Genomic DNA, 17,135 nt, shown 5'->3' on the forward strand with positions numbered 1-17,135 from the left:
ATTCAAGTCCTTGCTTAAAGCCTACTACACACAGAGCCGATAATCGGCCGTTGGACAGTCTGGCGAGGTCAGTGACTCGAGTCTGTTCGGTGTGTTCCATGCCGTCATCCGTCCGAGGGGCTGTCGTCCTTTATTTTGGCCAATTTGACATACAATCGGCGGGGCGGGCACTGCCGGCAGTCGGACTCAAATGACCCATCTGATTGGTAGAGTGCTAACCCGGAAACGGGGAGCGGAATGAATGTTACTAGAGTCTCTCAAAATCTGACGAAAATCTTTTAAACTGACCTTTGTCGTTCTAAAATGAAGACAGATTCAGCAACTGCATGGCCTATTTCTCGCTTAAAATGTTTCGGTGAACTATTTTAGTACAATATGAGATCGTATTGTGAACAAACCGCCATGACAGTCTGTCTTTGAATTTCCGGAGAAGTCAGACCCACGTGACACGTTCGTCCAATCAGCTGCCGGTTTTCATTTTAGGGCGACAATACAGATTAGCGCCGCCTGTTGTTATGGAGACGTATTACGTCTCGTCGCTTTGGTGTGTTCCGAGGCACTTTTTTGACCAACTCGGGGAGACTGATCAGTCCAACTGCCTTTTCTGCCGAGGGTCGGCTGTCTGGTCAGTGTGTCTGGGCCTTAAGCCCCACTGCTATTCGTTGGCTTTCAATTCAAGTTGAGCTTTGATACCTTGACCTTTTTCTACTGTTGGTTATTTTGCGTTGTGTATTGTGTATTGTTTGTGTATATTATCATTTGGGGGTTTTTGAGCTTGTTAAGCACTTTGGTCAACCATGGTTGTTTTTAAACGTGCTATATAAATAAAATTGAACTGAACTGAAATGACCACACCATGAGCACAACACTTACTTGACAAAACTATCCACGTGTGACATGGAGGCCTCATAATTCTTCCCACCCACCTCCTGGCAGTGCACTGCCAAGAAGTGAGGCTTGTGTGTCTGTACGGTCTGTAAGGGAAGACAGAGGAAAGAAAACACAGGTGAAAAAGGAGGGAAAGAGACAAGCAGTTCCACGTTTTCCGTGCAAGTGCACCCTAAACAGCTGTAACAACCCTACAGTAAGCCCATTTGCTCATAATGAACAAACCTTGAGTTGAATTATTCAGTCGAGCGCAAAAACCTAAATGAGCGCGGCGCCTGGGCCTCTCTACAATTCTTCCGAACTCAACTCTTTGACATGCTACTATATTTACACAAGACAAAGTGCCTTGCTAATGTAGGCAGAAGGCACTTAGTGAGCTTGTTCCACAAGCATAACGCGGCGCCCTCTTCATTTACCATCAGGGATGTGCCTGCAGCCCAGTATGTATGGCATGTATGTTGTAGATGCTCATGCGTCAGCGCTTGTTCTGACACATCACTCACTATACCAATAACAACTCCACTGCTGCAGGCATATGTCAGGGAGGCTTATTAGAATGTGGGAAAGACTCCAGCAAATACAGAAGTTGCATGCACGTTCTGTAATTAATACAAATTGGTGGTTAGTGTTTATAAAGTGAAAGTGGTAAGATTCACTTTTATCGAGTCGATGATCCACGATTCCAATATGATCGATGCAAAGTGAAAACACCGATACATATCATCAGTAAGATGCCCCTTTATTTTATATTCCCACTTCATATTTATTCTTTTTTATAAAAAACAAGTTTGTTTTTAATTTAAATGTCTGAAGGAGCTCACTAATAAAATTGTCCAATCATATTTTAGTTGCTTTTTTTGATTGCTTAATGTAACTGTTACATGGGCATATATCACCTCATGTCGATCGCAAGCCCCTGAATTGAATCAAATCGAAATAGCATGGTGGCAGGCTTTAAGATATCAGCAAATATCATATCGTTGTCCAAAGAATCAATATGATATCACATTGTGATAAAAACCTGTGATTTACACCCCTAACTGCAAGCTAGTCCATCCAGACTCACGTGACCTCATGTTGCTTTTACATTCCCTCTTAAGCATAGCGAGGTGTTTGTGAGCACCCTGTCAGAGGTGTTTAGGGTGGCTGACCTCTAATGGAAAAATCAATACCGCAGGGTGATATACAGCACTCACAAGCACTCACAGGGCCGGGCCTATGGATCTAGGCAGGGAACATACATCAATGTCACTCGGTGATGAGAGGAGCGACAAATGGTCCCTGAACCCAAACGGAGCCCTGCTACTTCCCCCAGCACCCCACCCCGGCTCGCCGTTGCATTATGCTCACTACAGGCCCAATCAAATAAAAGTAATGTATGGCAATAACACTATGGATTTTCCATCAACCTATGGCTTGTCACTTAGCCCGATGACCCAAGAGCGGGGACCTACAGCAGCTCAAACTTGGAAAGATTAGTGGACCTATCAACTCGCGACGGAAAAGGTCACAGTCTCAAGGAGCTTGCAACTAATGTCAGGCACGAATAGGACGTGCGGGACGTGTGTGTGTGTGTGTGTGTGTGTGTGTGTGTGTGTGTGTGTGTGTGTGTGTGTGTGTGTGTGTGTGTGTGTGTGTGTGTGTGTGTGTGTGTGTGTGTGTGTGTATCTGTGTGCGCACACACTATCATGCACGTGCTTGCGTTAATCGACTGCATTCTATTTATCTTTCCAGGCTGTAAATCCAGGTCTATGTTGGCAAACAGACACTGTATCTATGTGGTAATTTCATTACCAGAGTCACCAGTGCTATCAGCCCAAAACCAAACAAGCATCAACCAGAGACCTTATTTTACTTTGGCAAAGAGCAAACCTGTGACCAGTATCCAATTAAATAGGTACCACTGTTAACACGAAATTCTCTTGACATTAGGGTTGAGTAGTGGCTGAAATGTTGCATCTATAAAACGTGATTTTGTGATGGGCAACAACAGTGATCCATGATCCCTGCTGTCAGATCTAGATTAGAGGCTGAAGTAGCCTACAAGAACCTGCTAACGAGAGACTTCTGTAATGGCAATACAATAAAAAATGGACCAACGTATAATCGAACACAACAAAGGCTGTCACTTGAATGGCGTTTTGAGCCAATGCTAGCAATCAAACAATCATAGATCGCTAAAACGTTTTTGAAATGATTTCAATCTTCTGTTATTGTTTGTAATGAGAACAGTTTATTATTTTATGGATTTCACAAATTTCAGTATGACACAGGCGGCGCAACTCACACACACTGCACTCGACTCACATCGGGGTAGTGACAATAATAATTACCGTTTTCATTTAAAATATCATTATTATCACGGTGTGGATGATTGATTGAAGGATGACTGATGTTAAGAGTTGCACTTTTGATAAGGTTTTGTCTATATTTTTTTGTATATTGTATATAACAAACACTGTTACACTTTTTGAAACTATTTCAGCTTGCGTAGGTCTAGCAGTGCTTTCTGAACACACTTTTAAAAATAATAATAGCGATAATACCGAAAACCGTGATCATTTTGGTCACTATAACCGCGAGGTTACATTTCGATACCGTTACATCCCTATTTACAAGGATATCAGACGCTGATGTGTTTGATATGGAGGTGTGTCCTCTTTGTTTTTCTCTTTCCATTTTACCATGACCTTATTCGTGACAACGTTTGAATTCCAAGGAGGTTCCCGTTTGTCTAAACTACATATTTGTCAAACAGACAGATGAGGCACCGCCCTACTAATATCTAATCAAAGTCAGTGTCTTCCAAATTCACAATCCTTTACTCAGTCACAACAGCGTCCTTTAGTTCTCTTAATCGGTGAGAGAAGACCGTACTTCATGTGACACGTGTATTAAAAAGAGGCGTAACAAACCTCAAACAAGTTTCCTCTAACTAGAAAAGGCTGCATTTCTGAAGAAACGTCAAGTGTGCTCGCTGCTGAAAATGTTGTCAAGTTAGTAGTAGAAGTGATGCAGCGGAATTACGAATACTTAAAAGGAGTTGAATTAATTAATTCAAAATGGAAGAGCTGAAAGACGTAGGAGTTTCAGTTTAACAGTAAGCAGTTAGTTCAACATCAGTTGAAATGAAGTGCTGAAAATCACCCATGCAATAAGGGATAGTAATCCATCCAACATTACGCATTACACACCAACACTGACTAATTAGTTCACATTCTCAGACAGATAGCACTGTTTGTTGTGTGTCTGCCTGCATGTGTAGGAGTGTAGGGGACTGATAGAGAAACTAACAAAACATGTCACTTAGTTCGCTTTCTTGCCTGCTTGCTTGCTTTTTGTGGTTGATAAAGTTTTTTTTTTTTTTTTTTTTTAAATAGGCCAATTTAAAATATTTAGGCTCTGCTACATTCCTTATGCGGGCGCTCTGATCAAAGAGAAACTTTTCAACGACCGGCAGAACACGACGGCGCCCCTACAAGACACTGGAGCTTCGTAGCTCCTCAGCTCACCCACCGGCACAATTTTGGCGGGGGATGCGAGACACGTCGGTGTCGTTCTGCGTCATTACCCTATCTACTAGACAGAGAGGGCCTTTGAGGAGGACTAATCAGGAGAGCCTGAGTCCTATTTCATGGTTCCTATTTAGAGGTGGAAAATAATCACAGGGATGAGAGGAGTCTGTGAGAAAGCTTCTTTGCTTTACTGTCCAAACTGTGGAGTCACTCAAACAAAATCTTCTGATAACATAATATGGAGAAAATGAGGCTTTGGTTTACAATCTGGAGTTTACTTTTTGGAGTAATAGTTTTTGCTACTCAGAAATATAACATTAAAGCAAAAATGTTTCAATTCCAATAGTGTCTATGTCAGGCAGGCCTGGGGTTTCAACCGTAGACTGTAGCCTATACAAAGATGGACGACATGTGTGGCCGGGTTAGCTCAGTTGGTAGAGCTGGCGCACATAGAGGTTTACTCCTGGGCGCAGCGGCCGCGGGTTCGACTCCGACCTGTGGCCCTTTGCTGCATGTGATTCCCCTTCTCTCTCCCCTTTCATGTCTTCATCTGTCCTGTGGAATTAAAGGCCTAAAATGCCCCCAAAAAAATGATCTTTCCGGATTAGTAAGGATGTGACATGGGCCAAACAAAAAAAAAAATCAAAGTACACATCAAAACTCTCTCAAAGATAGTTTCTGTCATTTAAGGTAGCTCTTATCAGTGATGTTTGTTCAAGTGTTCATTTTCCTGATCATGTTGGTTGTAAGGGCGGCTGTGGCTCAGCTGGTAGAGCGGTCGTCCAATTCGCACCAGTTGAAAGGTCGATGGTTCGATCCCTGTCGAAGTGGGCGAGACACCGAACCCCGAATTGCTCTAGATGCTGCGCCATCGTTGTGTGAATGTGTGTGAATGTTTATCTGATGAGCAGGTAGCACTTTGTATGGCAGCCTCCGGTGTATGTATGTGTGACTGATTATGCAAAAGTGCTTTGAGTAGTCCTGAAGACCAGAAAAAAAAAAACTATATTTATGCAGTCCATTTAATTAGTTATTTGATGCTATAAACAAGGGGCTGTAACGTCTTGATTGTCCTCGCGATTAAGTCATGCGGAACCGCTTTACCGCACGATCACTACTGCACAGTCTGTAGCTCCAAATGACTTTCCCGGACGCAAGATGGCAGGATATTTGGCTTCCTTTTTTGTACAGTGGAAGTGGTGAAGCATCCGCCCTCTTGATATACAGTCTATGGGCCCTATCTTGCACCTGGCGCAGCGCAAAGCCTAGTTTAAGACCGACGCAGTTGTCAATTTCCCATCCAGCGCCCACGGCGTTTAAATAGCAAATGCACCTGCGCCCATCTTTGCGCCCATGGGCGTGCTGGTCTTACAGGGAGGTGGGCCATTGACCAACAAAAACCTGGTCTAAAGTCAATAACGCAGCATTTCATTGTTAATTTAACAGCGTATTAGTAAAAAGGTGCCTAGGCCCGTGCACACTACTGTATGCTTGTTACACACACAGGGACGCGCAGCAGCACACAAATATGCAAAAGAGAAAAAATCGAAATATTACAATGTGAAATAGTATTTTCATATGATCTGCTCGCGCGCTTTCACTTCACACACACGCAGATCAGTTTCTTCTCCTGAAAATCTCTCCTTCCTGCTCAGCAAATCCGCCATCACAATAGCAATGCTCCAAGGTACAAACACGCCTGGCTTTTAAATGGAATGGGAGATGACGCTCTGATTGGTTTATTGCATGTTACGCCCAAAACACACCTATGAATGAATGAAGACACAAAGTACAACCCTTTTGAACCATGCGCCTGGCTTTTTTTTTTTGCCGTCAAACTAGCAAAAGTGGATTCGTACACGCCCTAAACGCACCTGCGCCAGGCACTTCACGCCGTGGGCTTAGATCGTTAAAACAGGGCCCTATGGTTTTAACAGAGGGTTCAGGAGAAAAATCAATTGACTATCTGATGACCTTACTTTGCAATTTACAGATCACAAGACTGGATGTGGGGATCTGACACCATCATTGGCCTGTGACGTTCCAGAGAAGTTTCCAATGCAAATTGGCTGTGGGATTATTCAATTCAGCGTGGTGCAATGCAAAGCACTGTTTATATGACAGCCGCAAAGCCGGATTCCAATTTAACCCAGTCTATTGGCCACATGTGGAGCAGGCAAATGACCCTGGTTTGCTTATGTGTACATGACTGGGATATCCTGAGACAGGGCGAGAGTCCTGGATTTGATTGGACTTACTGGCACGACAAGTAAGGAAATGAGAAGCAAAGGCCCTAGTTATTACATGTATAATGTGCCACTCAATAATAATAGTACCAAATAGTTTAGCTTTTTCACTTCATTTATTGTCATACGCTCAAATAAAATGTAACCAAGGGCTAAACCCAAGTCCCATGAAATCACCCACAGCTTGTTCATTGAACAGAGTAACTTGTGATCCCAACAATTAAACTATTTTTCTTGCAGTAAGTGGGAGAAGTCAAAAATAGCCCTCCCTTTAACTGTAACTAAGCCTGTGGGATGCTTCTGCACTCTTTCCTGTAAAATGCCGTCTCAGATATTCATACCAGTTAAGAACACATGAAAGAAAAGCTGAATGAGTAAAAGCACACATTCTATCTACATGTATGAGTAAGTGCTGACTGCCAGATGTCAATATCTGTCTTTACACCCCTAAAAGCTTACATTGAGAGGTAGATTGTGTAAATGATGAAGGTTACATTCTTACAGGAATGCACTGCAGATCTGTTAGAAAAGACAACTACGTTTACAGTTATCTTAGTGCAGTTCAGATGGTTCTAATAAACTAAAATAAGCGCGTTAACACTGCAGAGTTTGTCATGCTCTTTCCTTAGAAGCCTGTAAGTCAGCAACAGTTGACTGATTGTGGAATGCATACAGTACAGTTGCCTTGGAGCAGCGATGACCGCAGCATTTTCGGGCGGAGCTACGGTGTGAACTGGCAACACCAATTTCAAGTTTTTCTTAAATGTTTCCTGATGACACGATGCTCCAATATGATTAATGTGCTGATTCAACTGACTGGGTGTGAGGCCGAAGATTTTCCTGTGTGAAACAGCCTTTGGATTCTCGCCAAGTCAACTCAAAGCAGAAGTCATAATGCTATTTAAACACACTACGTGCATTTCTTTTTCACATCCACTGAGGTTTTCCGGTGAAAAACAAATCATAGTTTTAAGAGTTGACAAACCAGAAGACTGAGCGCATTGTGTGCGTGGGTGGGTGGTGGGTGTCATGCTCACACAGCATGGCTGATTGTAGTTCACTCTAGCAGTCACTGCTGGTTGTTCCCAGCCGCGCCGAGTTCAGAGTCTGATGCTTCTTTCCATGACGTCAGCCGCAGAGAGCTGGCATGAGGCTACACACCTCTCTCTCTCTCTCTCTCTCTCTCTCTCTCTCTCTCTCTCTCTCTTTCCCTCTTTCTCACTACACACACATTAGCAAATATGAAACCTTCCTCTAACTGCGCATGCCTGCTGCACAATGCAAACAGAATTCCTCAACATACGTAACCAGGACATGATGACAGGACATTCAGACACACTCAGACACTCACGCACTCACACATGCTCTATGCTCATGCTAAACAAAACAGTCAGACTGGAATCACCTGGCAAAGGACATGTTTTGGCACGCCAGTGACAAATAATTACAAGAAAGACTATGCAAAGTTGACAAAGGCAGGAAAATCAGGCAGCTGAGCAGATGTTTGTTCATGTGTATTTCCTACTTCTGTTACTAGCTGTACAGTCTCAAATTAAGTGAAATTAGCTTGGCATAAAAAGGCCCTTTTAATAGATTTACATTAGTTGAAGTTCACGCAGCATTCCGGGATGGGAGAAAAACGTGCTCTGGTTTATTGGCATTTCTTTAAACCAATCACAATTGTCCACTGCAAAATAGCCTCGGGAAGGAACTTGTTTTGGTGGAACGTGTACGTTCAAAAGTTGTTTTAGTCGTGGACAGATAGTCTAGCTAGCTGTCTGGATTTACCCTGCAGAGATCTGAGGAGCAGTTAACCGATAGTCCTCATAAATCCACCGGAGTTTGGAACGCCAACACAAAGAAAGCGGAAGGAAACGGACATCGGCGAAAATACATGCATTTGGCGGAATTTCCTGCGGCATCGGAGCAATCCCGGAAGTGGAACGTCGAGGATATAGACTAGGTCCTCCCGAATGTTGAGTCTGGAATGTTGTAAAATTGTAAGACGGGAGCTTACGTTGCTAATGGTTATTAACCAACACTATGCTGTATCAATATTTGCAGACTACACATGGTCATGACGTTCAATCGTCAGTAGCACACCACTGAAGTTGGCAGTGTGTCTCCAGCTACGCCCGCCCTCAGACATAGAGGGGTATAGAGGTAGACATAGCCACCAAGTGGCTCGAAGCTAAGACACTGTTTCCTCAAATATGTCCAAAGGGGGTTTTAAACACTTGAAAAATGGAAAATGATGCACAATGCCTGTAGTATTATTTAGAGCTGGGCAATATATCGATATTATATCGATATCGTGATATGAGACTAGATATCGTCTTAGATTTTGCGTATTGTAATATCGTAATATGGCGTTGAAGTGTTGTCTTTTCCTGGTTTTAAAGGCTGCATTACAGTAAAGTTATGTCATTTTCTGAACTTACCAGACTGTTGTAACTGTTCTATTATTTGCCTTTACCCACTTAGTCATTATATCCACATTACTGATGATTATTTATCAAAAATCTCATTGTGTAAATATTTTGTGAAAGAACCAATAGTCAACACTACAATATCGTTGCGGTATCGATATCGAGGCATTTGGTCAAAAATATCGTGATATTTGATTTTCTCCATATCGCCCAGCCCTAGTATTATTATTACAAAAAACTGTAAAGAATTCAAACTTCAACTTTAGATTAGGCCTAATGTAGGTACACTATGTAACTGCACTAGTTAGTGAAATCTAACTATTGGATTGGGACTCAGTAGGAGCAGGATAGACAGTATTACAAGGCTGGGAGCAGAATCGTGTAGGAAAACACCTTTCGGGACATTCCTATGTGGAATGCAGAATTTGGTTGCCTGTAAATCCTACTGTATTCAAACTATCAGCTAAATTTACTTTCTGTTGAGTGAAAGAAAGTTGTCACTAAAGTCATTAGGCAAGTTCTCATGTTTCAGCTCGTAACATGACTGCTGTTGACATAAAGAGGACTTACTGAAAGTCATTAGTATAGCAATTACCAGGAAACCCAATCATGCACTAATTATCATGCATCACATCAGTATGCTACGTATTCAGTTTATATGAGAACATCCACGATGAGTCAATCCATTACAGAGAGAGCATTTGACTGCAGATTCACTGCAGTAAAATACAGATCTCAAATGCCACAGACTTGTACTAAAGGTCTTTGACCTGTACTGTACTAACAAATATAATTCTTAAGGCTAGAAGTATAATTTTTGATGTTCTTGCGACAATATTTGAATGTAAATGTGACAAAGTATTCTTGTATACGCTTGAGACTAAACAGAATGACGACTGTCAGGTTGCGTGTGCGTGTTCAGGGTGAGTCTGGAATTTTTGCAGTCACAACAAATGGATCAGTGCTTCCTGGTAGTTTTGTTTCACAGTTTGTTTGAGGTGTTGCTTAACTACTTGGTTCACATACTGCTCTGAACTAACCACCTTTTCCAGCTAGTCCCCAACCACTGTCACTCTGTCCACACAGAAACAGCGGAAGAATCATCTCATGTGAAAAAAAAGTGAATATATATTTATTTTTGTATGCATAATATGTGCACAAATGCAGGCATTAAAGCGTAACTCTCGCCAAAATGCAACCTAGGGTCTTTTTGTGAATGTACCCGAGTCAAACTTTCCTTTAAAAGCATATTTAGGACGGAAGCGCCACTTTTAAGATTTACCGTATTTTTGTTTTTCGGTCAAATGGCCATTTGAATGGGAGTCCTAGGGGCACTTTTATGCTAGCCTCAAAATAGCTATTTTTAAAACACTAAGAAGGCTCGACACAACGTGAAACTTTGCTCCAAGTATCACCAGTGGCTCTACACATGAACTACACCGGTGCACAAGGGATATACTAAATCTGTGGCTACTTGTTTTCATATCGACTCGTCTTGACTGCCAAGGTGGTAGCGGCCGGAAACAACAAGAGCTACGGTGAGTTGTTGAAAACCTTTCTTTTTAGTAAACTCTGGGTACACAAACAATGTTCTCAATGCTTGCGTTCATGTGTAGAGCCCCTGGTGATACTTGGAGCAAAGTTTCATGTTGTGTCGAGCCTTCTTAGTGATAGCTATTTTGAGGCTAGCATAAAAGTCCCCCTAGGACTCCCATTCAAAAGGCCATTTGACCGATAAAAACGAGAATACGGTCAATCTTAAAAGTGCCGCTTCCATCCTAAATATGCTTATAAATGAAAGTTTGACTCGGGTACGTTCACAAAAAGACCCTAGGTTGCATTTTGGCGAGGGTTATGCTTTAAGAGCCAACAGAAAGACAAAAAAAGCTTGTACAGGCAGCTACTTCTCATGTAAAATTAAAAAGTAAAAAGAAAAGTACCAAGTTTGCCTGCATTTGTACACACATTGAGCATACTAAAAAACATTTTTCACTTCTCTGCATTGAAGAGCTCCAGCATTTATTTTAGGAAGTTTATCTGTGTTTTAGGCCCCCAACATCTCTAGGATGTTGCACTAGGATTAGGCAATGGTTATGGTTATGGTTATGTTATGGTTATGGTTATGTTATGGTTATGGTTATGTTATGGTTATGGTTATGGTTAAGGTTAAGGTTAAGGTTAGGGTTAGGGTTATGTTATGGTTATGGTTAAGGTTAAGGTTAAGGTTAGGGTTATGGTTATGGTTAGGGTTATGGTTATGGCTAAGGTTAAGGTTAAGGTTAGGGTTATGGTTATGGTTAGGGTTAGGTGCCTTGAAGTCAACGGTCGCAGCGCTGCCTGGAAGGAGACATTAGGGGCTTGAACACCATCGAGCTATTAGGAACACTTGAAACAAAGGGTGTGTTTGACTCATGCCCACAGAAACACATTTCCCCAAAAGAACTACTACATTATGAATGAAGTGTCGATAAACCAGATAATGCAACATCCTGGAATAGAAAACCATGGCTGTCAAAGTGAAGCACTGTGTGCCTCTCCATGAGTTTTCTAAATAATTTCATGAACATATAATGTATCCTTACCTCACTGGCACTGTATAATATATAGTATAGTAACTATGCCCTCAGAAATGTTATTGGACTTTTTATTTTCTTTCTTACTTTTCTTTTCACTGAGCACTTTTCCTTCAGTAGTCCTAACTACAGAGTAGGGCTGCACGATATAAGGAAAATATGCAATATGTGATAACATCGTTGAATATCGTGATAACGATATTACTTGCGATAAATAAACAAATATTAAAGTGTACTCAGTTCTGCCTTTCTGCTGCTTTCAGTATTCTGCTAAAATACAACAACTTGGTTGTGGACTTTAAAACAAATGAAAGGAAATCATTTCCAACATTCTCTTATTGAACAAGTTGAACATTGACTTGAATATAAAGAATGACCGTTACAAGTGCAGTTTTCTACTGATATTTCACACAAAAAAAAATATCTCAGTGTCTTTCGCGATATGTCGCAGCCTTTCGCGATGTGTTTATTGCGCAAGTTGATATCGCGATGACGATTAAAAGAAAACGATCTATTGTGCAGCCCTACTACACCGTTAGTTATTACTGCTGTTTTAGAGTTAAAATGTGCCTTCTTAACCTTACATGGCTCTCTTCACATTGCACAATGTATTACTAAACCCTTTTCTCTCACTTATCACTACATCTTGGTGTAGTCGACTACGCTGTGTGCATCTGGACTCCACCCAGGTAGGACCCTCCTCCTGTTGGGCCTGTCTTGCTGTATAGCCATGCATTGGCGATACATCAACAGGCTACAGACATTCCTGGCTCTAACGCCTCTTGGTTGGCACTGGCACACTACGATCACTGAAACACAAATCAATACTGGGCTATTTAACATGACAGCAGTGTTGAGTATTGCAAAAGAATGGCTCAATTCCGGCCGTCCTCACTGATTTATTTGGAGGTGCAGCTAATTTCATTCGGTGCGTCTTCTTCTCTTTCTACATCACTGTTTCTCCTTGGGTGTCTTTCATTTCATCTATCTTCTTTCAGAGTTTCTATTCGACTTTCCTTTTGTGTCATTCTGTCTGTTCATTTATCAACTGCTGCCACATGTGACTTTGACTAGTGAAGTGACATTGATGGACTGACATTTGAGTTCTTCTCACTTTTCTGAAGGAAATATAATATTTAATAATGCTGCTGCTTTTAAGCAGATTCTTTTTTGGAATTTTCCAAAGAGGATACATTTGCTTACTGACATTTTGGGGGCCAGCCTTGTCAACAAAGGTGCCCAAAATGTATTTGGATGGAAGGCCACGGGCCAAAAACAAATGTTAATGTTAAAGAATTCCGTAATTCTTTGCAGATAAAACTTACATATTTAACTGAATAGGGAAGTTCACAAGCACTGTGCTTTACATTTCCGTAAAACTCAGATGAATTACTTTTTAGCTGCACCAAATGTACGTTTTGTTGTCATTACGGTTAGGATTTTACAGCACTTTCAAAAAGAGGAAAAAAAAAAGCTAGATAGCATTAGCTGTCTTTCCTTAATGGGTCCAGTTGTGGTGGCAAATATCCAGACTGTCACATTTAGTCAAAAGGCTATTTCAGTCTGCAGTACTAGAATAGAATGCCTTTTATTGTCACTATACACATGTACAACTAGATTAAAAGCAACTCCTTTTTCCAGTGCCAACATGTACGTAAAAGAAATGTAACAACATGGAATAAAATAAGTAGTGCAAAGTTTGCACAGTTCTGAGACGATGTATATAAAAAATGTTTTTTTAAAAATGGTTTTATATACAGTGTAATATGCAGTGTGGAGTAATGATATTGCACAGTATACAGATATTGCACAGTAATGAAATTGCACAGTATTATCAATATTATCAAAAGTATTAAATATTAAATATTGCACCGTAGGTGGGTAGAAGAAAGTCCGGGGGTTGGGGGGGGTAAGACTGTGTAGTCAGTGTCGGAACCAAAAAATTGCATTCACATTATTGTGAATTTTGAATGTACACACATTCATGAGTGTGATTACATTACTTGCCCATCCCCCCCAAACGCTGTTTTGCTTTTATTTCAACGGCTCCAATCTGCATAAATAAGCCCTCTGATAGTGGCACTTTAATAAAAACATCTTGCAGAATGTATTTGTATACTGAAATTAACTTTTAACAACCACGAAAAATGATCTGTCTTTGCTCCATCTCTCTTCTGTCTGTCTCTCACTTTCAGATGTTCTAGCGGCCTCACTTCCCTTACCCCAGTGGAAAGAGTTGTGGTTAGTCAAGGGTTCCTATGTAGATGAAAAGGTAAGATATGAAACATGACTGAGCTCGAGCTGTTGCTCTCTGAAAAAAAAAAAAAATACATTCAGAGGGGTGAAAATAAGGTGAATAAGATCCAGCGGCTGAACACAAGATTGGTCTGCTAGTTTTTTTTTTTTTTAAAAGACTCCCAAATAAGATCAGTTCAAAAAAAGCATTCATTTTGTTAAAAATGACATTGAAGTACTTGATCGAAAAGCAAGCGCATCACAGGTTACAACTAGATTTAGATTTTCTCTTTGCGAAGAAAAAGGATGTTAGTAACTGTAGGAAGCACAGGCTTAATCTACAGAGCTTCAACTGAAAAAGATCACAGTCCCGTGACAACAGCTATAGAAACGTACGTGCACTGTACTACTAATGTAGCGAATCAGGAAAGGATGATGTGGAAATACGTAGGTTACAATTCTGATGACATTTTGCAATGGTAAAAAGCTGTAGTGTAACATTGTACATAAAAAAAAAAAGTGTGCTTTAAGTCTGGATTGAATATAAGGACCGGTGGCTCTTATCTTCTCAATGTGTGTGTGTTCAGAAAACAAAAAAAATGTTTTAAAATAATATTTCGATGCCCTATTAATTACAATCTGTCGTATTCAATTTAAACAATAATTGTTCAATGTATTAATGGCATCTCATTAGCGATAACAACCATTTATAGAATACTAAACACACGTTCTGATACATATCTGTAGACAGAAGCTAAGACGTCACTCTCTTTGGTCAAATCATAAAGCCTTACTGTACAGTTACAGCGCTGCAGGACACAGCTTTAAAGACTCTAGGGGTCTACAGTATGTGCTACTGTTTATGATCAGATGAACTCATCATGTTGGACAGTAGCAGTGAACTGGCCATGTGGAGTATCATGAGATCAGCAGGCGAGGTGCCAGGGAATCAGTGGAAAGAGCCCAAGCAGTAATATGTTACTTGCTGGACTACAGTCATTACATATTTGAGGCTGTGCACTGTATCACTTACCTGGTAAAACTCCCTCAGCCATGTTTTCTGTAGATTGTCAGGCTGGAAAGAGAAGACAGGCGAGATGTTAGTGACATTATTAAGAGGATTTGCCGGCAACATCATAAGATCCAAGTGTGTGTTTGAACCTAAATGCCAGATGGGCTGCGCGGGATCACCTAATTTGCCAATCAGGTAAAAACATACCAAACTGACATCTAGATACCGTCTTGATAAACCCAACACTGATGCTCTAACCTGACACATTTTCTCAGACAAAACATGTACGATTTCTCTTGATTAACAAACACATTGGTGTGTATGTACAGTACAGATATCTAATACATGTACAAGCATATGCTGTTGTTTATGCATCTACTGACATCTTCTCTCTCTCTGTGTGCTTTAAAAGGCTATTCCCAGACCTGGACTCCATTTGGTTTGTGCAGTGGAAACAGAGGCACGTCCCTGGGTAGTCTACCATTTAAGGAGAGATCTCCCTATGTCGATAACTAGGTCTGATGAACAGCTCTGCGTGTGTGTGTGTGTGTGTGTGTGTGTGTGTGTGTGTGTGTGTGTGTGTGTGTGTGTGTGTGTGTGTGTGTGTGTGTTGAAGAGTTTGTCCTAACAGAACTACGTAGTCTATAATAAGAATACACCAGGGATCTGCAGGCTCTGTGGGTATCTGTAACAAAGCCCTAATGTATTACAGAAGTAGGTACAGTATCCTAGGATGGCATCAGGGCACAAAGCACACCAAATACCTCATCAAAACATTTCATTTATTTGACAAAACAATCTAAATTATTAAATATCACTTACTTACACTCTGAAATTTGAGTCGATCTCGAGGCACACACATTATAAACTTGCAGATTAACAGGTTTTACTTTAAATAAGACCTAAGCGTGAGAGTAGTTAGGATCACAATCACCTCTTCAGATAAAAATGATATGAAGCATAACTGTTAATATATCTACGTACCTAGGTGTCCAAAATTAATTGCATACCAGTGTCTCTCAAAATGTCCTACTGTAGTTTGTTGATGATGAACCGTTGACATGATAATTGTTGACCGATTAATATAATTAATCAGTTAAAAATAATATTATTGATTTGAGTTATTAAAGTTATTTAAAAAAAAAAGTGCTCGAACATACGCTCCGCGGACAGCTGCGGACATTTACCAGACGCGGAAGCAGGACAGTCCCAGTCCCAGTCCCAGGACAGTGGCTGCATGTGTCCACGACAATGCACGCAACATCGTGGCTACACACAGGGGGAACAAGTCTGCAGTTGTCCGCGCAGAAAGTATGTCTGAGCATCCTGGAAGGGTGAACTGGGACTCTGTTGCCTGCTTGTCGGTTAATGGTTAATGATCGGTTAGGGCTCCTGCACACTGGCTGCGTGGCGTGAGTGTGTCAGCTGCGTGGCGTGTCCGTTTTTATTTCAGCTACCATGTTAACAGGTTAGAGCTTGCACACTGCCTGCGTGACACGCACGTCTCAGGCGCGCCTCAAGCCGCGCCAAAAACACGACAAAAAACGCATGCATGCTAGAAATAGGACCGACGCCTATTTTTGGCGCGACACGCAAGCGTGTTGGAAGCGTTTCTAGGCAAAATAGAATAGGAAAAGCTGTTTATATGTCATTTTATCACAAATACTGACACGGACGCTGTCCCCTTCCATAAATACATTTAATAAATGACATTTTGATGTTTGAAAGTCTCTAGGTTTTGACATAAATGCAGATAAATAATAATAAATAATTAGCGATTTTCAAATATTGCATCTGTCAATACAGAACGAAATATTCTGTAGCCTATTTTGCCGTCAATACTGCCGACGTTGTCTTTGCTGTAATCAAATCAGTATATATTTATCAATGGGAAACATACACGTGTATACAGACAAGGCTAGCAGCAGCAGACACATTTCTGGTGTGCAAAGACATAGCAAACGCCACACAACTGACACGCAACAGAAACGCCACGCTCACGCCACGCAGGTAGTGTGCAGGAGCCCTTAATGAGAGTTAGCAATCGGTTATCGGTTATAAAATGTGGATCAGTGTTTCCCAAAGCCTAAGATGGGCGTGGACAACGTGGACTGTATAGCCTACAGAGGAAACCAGAGGTGTGTGAACTTTGTAAAAAGAAGAACTTCGGGTTATGATGTTTATTTACCGGCTTGTGTCCCTCAGGCAACACACAAGTTACTTTTCATTTGTCGCTG

The 17,135-nt window shown here is 41.2% G+C and overlaps 1 protein-coding gene across 2 annotated transcripts in view; it reads right to left on the bottom strand.

The window, feature by feature from the left end:
* LOC116039332 (inositol polyphosphate-5-phosphatase A) overlaps positions 1–17,135 on the bottom strand; it is a 188,407-nt gene that overhangs the window by 115,256 nt on the left and 56,016 nt on the right. For both annotated transcript variants that reach the window (XM_031284068.2, XM_035991941.1), the window contains exons 2-3: positions 14,920–14,961; positions 874–974 (exon numbers count right to left, since the gene is read on the bottom strand). In XM_031284068.2, the coding sequence (XP_031139928.1) occupies positions 874–974; positions 14,920–14,961 (143 nt within the window). The remainder of the gene's footprint in view (positions 1–873; positions 975–14,919; positions 14,962–17,135) is intronic.

Source organism: Sander lucioperca, chromosome 15 (genome assembly GCF_008315115.2).
Source record: "Sander lucioperca isolate FBNREF2018 chromosome 15, SLUC_FBN_1.2, whole genome shotgun sequence".
Classification (NCBI taxonomy): Eukaryota; Metazoa; Chordata; class Actinopteri; order Perciformes; family Percidae; genus Sander; species Sander lucioperca.